At 40.1% G+C, this 8,439-nt stretch overlaps 1 protein-coding gene across 1 annotated transcript; it reads left to right on the forward strand.

Moving 5' to 3' along the window:
- Window positions 1–2,237: 2,237 nt before the first annotated feature.
- Window positions 2,238–7,999, forward strand: mmp9 (matrix metallopeptidase 9). The gene is made up of 13 exons (XM_079520513.1): window positions 2,238–2,543; window positions 2,717–2,955; window positions 3,549–3,697; window positions 4,111–4,239; window positions 4,357–4,530; window positions 4,635–4,808; window positions 4,901–5,074; window positions 5,230–5,385; window positions 5,503–5,728; window positions 6,043–6,182; window positions 6,438–6,588; window positions 7,066–7,169; window positions 7,278–7,999. The coding sequence occupies exons 1-13, from the start codon at window positions 2,409–2,411 to the stop codon at window positions 7,400–7,402; spliced, it is 2,076 nt and encodes a 691-aa protein (XP_079376639.1). The 5' UTR covers window positions 2,238–2,408; the 3' UTR covers window positions 7,403–7,999.
- The last annotated feature ends 440 nt before the right edge of the window (window positions 8,000–8,439 follow it).

Here is an 8,439-nt window from a genome sequence, read left to right on the forward strand (position 1 = left end):
CAGTGAGCAAGTGAATTATATTGCAGCACCCAAACTAACATACCACCTCATGAAACCACAGGTCTTTCACCATACTGTATTCACACCTCATCTTGTGTAAGGACATCATTTGGTATATTTCCTTTGGCTATTAAGGCAAGGCACATGGGAACCAATAAAACAAAGCAATTTCCTAAATTGCAACAGCCCTGCTAATTTCAAGCAGCGTCTTCTATCTGCCTTTCCAGAGGCTATGGTGAACACAAGCACTACAATTCAGGAACGATGCAGGCCTTGTGCAGCTGTAGACAGCACGCAATCTACCTTGTTTGCTATGGTCTGTTTAAACTTGGCACAACCGTTGAAGAGCGAGTTATGTTTTTTCTGCAGCCCAAATTTAGGCCAGATACCAAGTAAACATGAGTGTGAGGGCAGATGGGACGTCAGCAGTGAGTTCATTGAAAAAAGTCCCTCTAGTGCAGCTTTGGTCATTTATGTGGGAGCCAAGTGAGTCACCAAATGCTGGCGTAGAGAAGATACACAAGAGACCTAGAGGACCACTTAACCACAGGAATCTTGTCGCTACTCACTAATAGTGTGCAATAACTCAAATGCTGGAATAGAGAATATATAGAAGAGACATAGATAGTGCACCACTTAACCACAGGCATATTGTCTCTACTCTACTACTAATAGTGTTACATGTCAAATACTATATGTAGTATTAGAGAGAGAGAGAGAGAGAGAGAGAGAGAGAGAGAGAGAGAGAGAGAGAGAGAGAGGGTGACAAATTGGGCAATAACTAAGAGGAAAAACACAAAGGATTTGTACTAGTACTAGACTAGACTAATTACCAATGTGATTTGGTCATAGGGTGATTAATATATTGGGGACCTTGTGTCATTGGATTGTGATGATACACTAAAATCTGATAGGCTACACTAAAATCTAGTTTTAGTGTTTTTGTCACTGTACATTTGCAAAGTGAAATTTGTCCTCTGCATTTACCCACCCTAAATACAGTATTAGAAGCAGTGGGCACAATTAATACAGTATAGTGCCTGGGAAGCAGTTAGGGCTTAACTGTCCTGCTCAGGGACACTTTGACACATAGACTGGCCGGACAAGGCGGTCAGCAATGGTGATGTACTTAAATTGAGAAATGAATTTGATTGTATTAACAATCCTATAATATGTATAATCCTACATTATATTATAGACTGTGGTACTGATAAAGCTGAGCACATATTCACTTATTACCCTGAAGAAGGCAGTTATCTGCCGAAACATTGGTTTCTATTCCTCTATGTCCAATCCCGTACGTAATAAAATATTGGCACTTTGGCTACTGGTGTGTGTGGGAAGCTTTATGCCTCTTGAACTTGAAGATGAGTCATTTGCACAAATTGCACATATTCACTGGGTGCACAAATCATTACCAGTTACTGACATGTTGGTACTCAAGCACTGGAAATACTTTGTTCTTTAAATCGTGTCTGAATAATCCCATGAGGGATGCGCTGTGAAAGGCAGCCAGACACGAATTATTAATTCATTCATTTGTTCACACAGAGTTGTTCTCTTTGTCTGTGTTGTTCTGGGTTTGACTCGACCCAGTTTGACATCTTACTCAGGATCCAACTTGGGATAAAGAGGAAACGGGTTTCTATGTATGGCCACAGACACGTGGAGCCAAAAGTAATATTACTGCATACTGCATGTTACTAACAAGACTGTGGGAATAATGGAAATGTCTGGCTAGGTCTTCTGATAAGTCTGACCAGCCATGTACTATCCAATGACCTTAGATACGCACTCGCAGGTGTAATGAGTAAAACCTGTCTAGTAGTTTTCCCATGAAATAAAACGCTGATTCACCCAAAATTCTTTGTCATTTCCTGGTGACCATTTAAATGGTCAAGCATCTGGAGATTATACTTTTGGAGCGTTTGGGTCACACTAAACGAAGTATACAATCTGAAAATTCAGCATTAAGTCTCCAGTAGCTCAACATGGTAACATAAGCAGACACTCTACATTTGTCCATAAAAGGAACAATTAACTAACCACTCATTAGGTCTTACAGTAGATATGGCTAAATGTAGCCGTTTTGGAATTCCCCCTCTACTTTCAACACACACATTCTGTCAAGTGGGAGGGATGAGGTTAGTTGCATGTGGGGGCGAGGTTAAGTGACTAAGACGTTATGTAGCATAAATACAGATTCCACCGCTCCACGGGTACAAAGGAGAACGACAACAAGTGTGACGAGTCAAAACAAAAAGCGGAGCCAACACTGCAGCGTGGAAACTTTGTTGACATTCATCGATCTTCACTTTAGAAGCAAGGATTTTTTCCCCCCTCATCTAACCGAGTTCTTGTTCGTGGATAGGTTTCTATTGCAACTTAACTTCACCATTGGTCTCAATATGAGATCCTGGGCTTCAGCTCTACTTGTTTTGGGGATGTGCTCAATGGATGTTTGGAGCCTTCCCCTCAAATCTGTGTTTGTCACCTTCCCGAATGATGTCAATAAAAACATGACTGATATGGAACTGGCAGAAGTGAGTAGCAGATGGTTTATTTTGCTTGGAGTTATTAGTGTTCTTAGAACATTGTGTGTTATGTGAAGTGGAAATGTGTCTAAATTACCTTTTACTTCAAAAATCAAATATTCTTAGGATATTTCACCTCATTGTACGAGTTTTGACATGAGTTTTGACATGTTCCCCTGCAGAGTTACCTAAACAAATTTGGCTACATGAACACTATGCAACGCAGTGGCTTTCAGTCCATGGTGTCCACCTCCAAAGCCCTGAAGAGGATGCAGAGGCAGATGGGTTTAGAGGAAACTGGACAGCTGGACAAGCCCACATTGGAGGCCATGAGGCATCCTCGGTGTGGAGTTCCTGACGTACGCAGCTACAAGACGTTCGAGGGTGACCTCAAATGGGACCATAATGACATCACTTACAGGTGAGAAGGCTCTGTCAATATAATCATTGTCAAGATGACGACTTGTATGTCCAATTTTTTTTTCTTCCAATAGTTCAATGTAGTTATTATTTAGTAACAACCTCTTGTTAATACTTTTCATTGGTTAAATATTTATAAAACCCACCGACAGACCTAACCACTTTGACTTGGTGGTTAGGTCCACTTGCACCCCTATTTTGGGAATGTCAATAGGTTAACATTTTCAAATATTTTCAACATCTTTCAGCTGATCTACTAGATTGTTTTTCAGCTGATCTTTTCTACAAGCTCATAACACGTTGCGTTGTGAGCTTCTAGATCGGCTTTGTTTTGTTGCTGCTTTTGCGTGAAACTGTTAATGCTACATTATATTGGGCTATTAGTCATGCTCGTTAACTGTTATTTTTCCTTCTGTACGATTGAATGCAAATAGTGCCCAGTGTGTAAACTGATTGTTGTGTTACTGTAATGCTCGTGGCATATGATTTTCACCATAAGTCACCATGAATATCCGACTGTGAACATATTGAAATGTTTCTTCTCATCATTAAGCTGAAATGAGTCCGTATATATCACTCTGCTATTCTCCAAAGGATCATAAACTACTCTCCAGACATGGAAAGCTCATTGATTGACGACGCCTTCGCCAGAGCCTTCAATGTATGGAGTGAGGTCACTCCACTGACCTTCACTCGACTTTTTGACGGGATTGCTGACATCATGATATCATTTGGAAAAGCCAGTAAGCGGTTAAGGTTTCTAATTTAAGCAATTTAATTAAGTCTGTCTGAGATATAGCAGAATGCATCATTTAACACAAATGACAGGATATGTTAAAGTAAACTTTGTTAAATGAAGAAAATGTATAGCCGCACGCAGTATACCTGTCCGAAACGTTGGTTTCTCCTCTGTGTCCACAATAAATGTTTGGCATTGGCAGCTACGAGTGTGCGGCTATACATATTTTCATTTAGTATCTTTCGGCACCTCACAAGGACTGGTGTGCTGTGCTCCTTTTGCTTAAAGCAATTGTTATTGTTATTTTACATTGTATACATAATTTATGCTACATAACTGAATTGTGGTATATATTCATTCAGGATAAATTAAAAAAGTAGTGTAATATTATAATGCATGCGGTTTCATTGTTACTAGACCATGGAGATCCATATCCATTTGATGGTAAAGATGGCCTGCTGGCTCATGCCTATCCACCTGGTGAGGGGATGCAGGGAGATGCTCACTTTGATGATGATGAGTACTGGACGTTGGGCAAAGGACCAGGTAAAGGCATTAAAGGCAACCTACCTAGCTTCACAGTCATGGAACAACGTCTCCCCCTAGTGTTGCATTTATTAATTACAACCAAATGATGTGTAATGTCTGTTATTATCACTCAAGCTGTGAAGACTCGCTATGGCAATGCAGAGGGTGCCATGTGCCAATTCCCCTTCCTTTTTGAGGGCAAGTCCTACAGCAGCTGCACCGCAGATGGCCGTGATGACAACTTGCCATGGTGTGCCACCACAGCAGACTATGGAAAGGACAAGAAATTTGGCTTTTGCCCCAGTGAACGTAAGTTGGACAATTTATACTCTAGAGACAAATCATAGGTCAGAAAGTTACATGCTGTCTTATTCAACTCCCAAACTCATCTCACGGTTTGAAACCCCCAACAGTTCTGTACACATTTGGAGGAAACAGCAATGAAGCCGAGTGTGTCTTTCCCTTTGTGTTTCTGGGAGAGACATATGACAAATGTACCACGGAGGGACGCAGCGATGAGTACCGCTGGTGTGCCACCACATCCAACTTTGACACGGACAAGAAATATGGATTCTGTCCTACTCGAGGTGAGTGCCAGTCATAGCCGTGCATGAAGAAGAATGATTGCTCCTTACTGTAACAATGGCTTGATCCCTTATTGTCGTATCTGTTTGAACAGAGACTGCCACGCTTGGCGGAAATTCTGAAGGAGAGCCCTGCCACTTTCCCTTTGTGTTCCTCGGGAAAAAGTATGACTCCTGTACCAGTGAGGGCCGAGGAGACGGCAAGCTGTGGTGTGCTACTACAGATAACTATGATGATGACAAGAAATGGGGCTTCTGTCCCGACAATGGTGAGTCTATACGTTGTTGCACAAAACAGGCTATGAGTAACCTAGGCATAATATTAAAAGCATGTAGAGGAAGACTAAGTAGAATATGTTATGCATTAATGTTGTTGCCCATTCCCACTGATTTTCAACACAATAATAACTGTTATACCTCACAGGTTACAGCCTTTTCCTGGTGGCAGCCCATGAGTTTGGACATGCCTTGGGCTTGGACCACTCCAACATCAGAGATGCACTCATGTACCCCATGTACAGCTATGTAGAGACGCTTTCCCTGAATCAAGATGATGTTGAAGGCATTCAGTATCTATATGGTATATATCAACACTTTACTATGCGTACATATAATCACACTAATCTCAGAATGCAAAGAGGTGAACACATTTTCAACTTCAATTCTAGTTTCTTACCAGTGATTTATTTTTCTACAGGACCTAAAACAGGCCCTGACCCCACTCCTCCTCAGCCCACTACCCCCACCACCACCACCACCACCTTCTCCCCAGACACCAGTGATGAGCCTGACACTCCAGCTACCACAGAACCCACCACAACCGCCACCACAAGACCTGTTGATCCAACCAAAGATGCCTGCCAGGTGGCCTCTTTCGACGCTATCACTGAGATCGAGAAAGAGTTGCATTTCTTCAAGGATGGGTAAGAAACTTTTCTCTTTATTTTCCTTTTGTATGTACAGTTGTGAGTTGTTTATTTTGCTATGTGTATGTATATAATATGTTGGTGTGTTGTTAAGGGGATGTAGGATGTTATTGTGTGAAAAGAAAAAAGGAAATACGAAATATGTTAATATGCAAAAATGTTGTTTTATATTTGTTGACATATAGTAAACTGAGTTAAACTTTACTATTCTGTTTAGTAAAATAGTCTTTCTGGTTGATTAAAAAAGAAAAAAGAAAAACATTCATGAAACATATTGTGACCTTGCGCTTATTTGTGCATTGATCAAACAGACATTACTGGAAGATGTCCAGCAAGAACAACGGAGGGCTCAAGGGTCCGTTTTCTACATCTCAGAGATGGCCTGCTCTGCCAGCTGACATTGATAGCACCTTTGAGGATCTCCTGACCAAGAAACTGTACTTCTTCTCAGGTAACATACAAATATACAGTATGTTTACTAATGGAAAATATAGTCTTCAACATTCCCTTAACCCATTTAGGACTGAGGCCGATTCTAAAAATGCCTTCTAAAGCCTGACCTACGTTTTCTGAAAAACATCTAATGTTAACGGGTTCCCGTCTAGAAGGGTTAAAACACCAAAAGGGGTTCCCGTCCTGAATGGGTTAATAGTGCTTTGTATTAAGTTATAATTAACTCACCTATATGATATTCTTTCCACCATAGGGTCTCGGTTCTGGGTATATACAGGAACAAAATTGCTGGGTCCCCGAGGCATAGAGAAGCTGGGCCTACCCAGTAGTGTTCAGAAGGTGGAAGGGGCACTGCAGAGAGGGAAAGGCAAAGTCCTGCTTTTCAGTGGGGAGAACTATTGGAGGTGAGCTTAATTTGGAGTGCCCATATTAGGCATGCAGGTCTGTAACAAAAAAGGTTGCCAGTTATAATGTTCCTACTCTTTACAATCTGGCATCGGTAATAACTATTCTTTCCCTCAATAACGACCAAATTGTGCTTGAGCAAAAGACTGAATCATCTGCAACATCTCCCAGGCTGTTACTGCAATGTTTTAACTACCTTGCGTGCTAATTAAGTCCATCTGAAAAAAGAAAGAAAACTAAAATCCTACAAACAGTGAACTTGTGTAGGCACACCGTATGAACAGAGACCCAGAAGGTGCTCTTCAGTAGTTGCAGATACCAGTACATTTTGCTACCGGTTATAAAGCCATCTATATGCATTTTTTTAAAGTCATGCAAATAGAATTCCTAAAGAACATGGTACATTATGTGTAGTATGTTATATTTGTTTTTATATTTTTCTACTGCACTGTCTGACATGTGTCTGATCAAAACAGGCTTGATGTGAAGGCCCAGAAGATTGACAAAGGGTACCCCCGATACACAGATTTGGTCTTTGGTGGAGTACCCAATGATGCTCATGATGTGTTCCAGTACAAAGGTAAAAGTATTATTTTTATTTAATCAAAACTATAAACTATCACTATACTATATATTGCTATGTATGAAGGAATCCATTGTTGTAATACATTTAATATCTCTATTCCAGGTCACATTTACTTCTGTCGGGATCGCTTCTACTGGCGTATGAACAGTCGCAGACAGGTGGACCGTGTGGGCTATGTGAAGTACGACCTTCTGAAGTGTACAGATTCCTCAAACTTTCGCTACTGAGGGAAAGATCAAAAAACACTGCAGTGCTGAACAATCTGTGTCGGGGCATCCTTTTCTGTTCTCCTGTGTAGGACATTTGTGACATTCAAGTAGAATATGCTTGTGTACAGCCTGTTGTATGATTTGTGTGTGCTTTATGACATGGTGAACTCACTCAACTGGCCTTAATGCCTACAAGCAACGCAATGGCTCTCCGCTCAAGAAAGCCAAATATCACAAGCTCTCAATCGAATAATCTGTGAACGGATCAAGTGTGGTCTAAATAAATTAGACCTATAAACATACCATAGTCCAAATACTCCAAAGCAGTATCTCTGCATCAGAGTGCCTTCCTTATTTGTTGATGAAAGATTTATATATGTCTGACAGGCTCAGACTGCAACAGTATTGATTTAAACTAGTTATTTATAGAATTTGTTGTGTTTATTTTTATTTTTTTTGTTTTGTAATTATGGGGATTTTATTTCTATAAAATGGCCTTGAAGGCCAGTTACTTGCACTGGGTGACATTGCATGTCTCCTTCACTGAAATTATTTATGACACGTTTTGTAATGAAATTCAACTTTAAATGCAATAAAAAAATATGTGAGAATGTACCTACTCCTGTCCACTTTATTATTATCGCCAAACAGATATACATACACACATACAAATGTAGTTATGTAGTATATGCAATTTACATATATAGGCTACATTTAATGGCTATAGCAGACCTATAGGCTACACAAAATAACTCATTTATGTTCATGTGCGGTCTCGCTAAATGTTAATTAATCAAAGAATGTCGTATGCTTGTTGCAAAATATTGAATCATTCCCTGTTCGGCCATTGAGCGCGTATAGATATTACTCCGCAGAAAATAGACTAATACGCCTTCCTAAAGACAATAGTCCATCAAATGAAAATAAATATCTTCTTTACCAAGGATCTGTATTAAAATGTAACGTTTAAAATTCTGCCAATGTGCGCCTGTATATTTGTAGATTAAGCAACCCATGAAATAAACAACTCTTCTGCTAAAAAACGATAAATAAGA

Source organism: Electrona antarctica (assembly GCF_951216825.1).
Source record: "Electrona antarctica genome assembly, chromosome: 2".
Classification (NCBI taxonomy): Eukaryota; Metazoa; Chordata; class Actinopteri; order Myctophiformes; family Myctophidae; genus Electrona; species Electrona antarctica.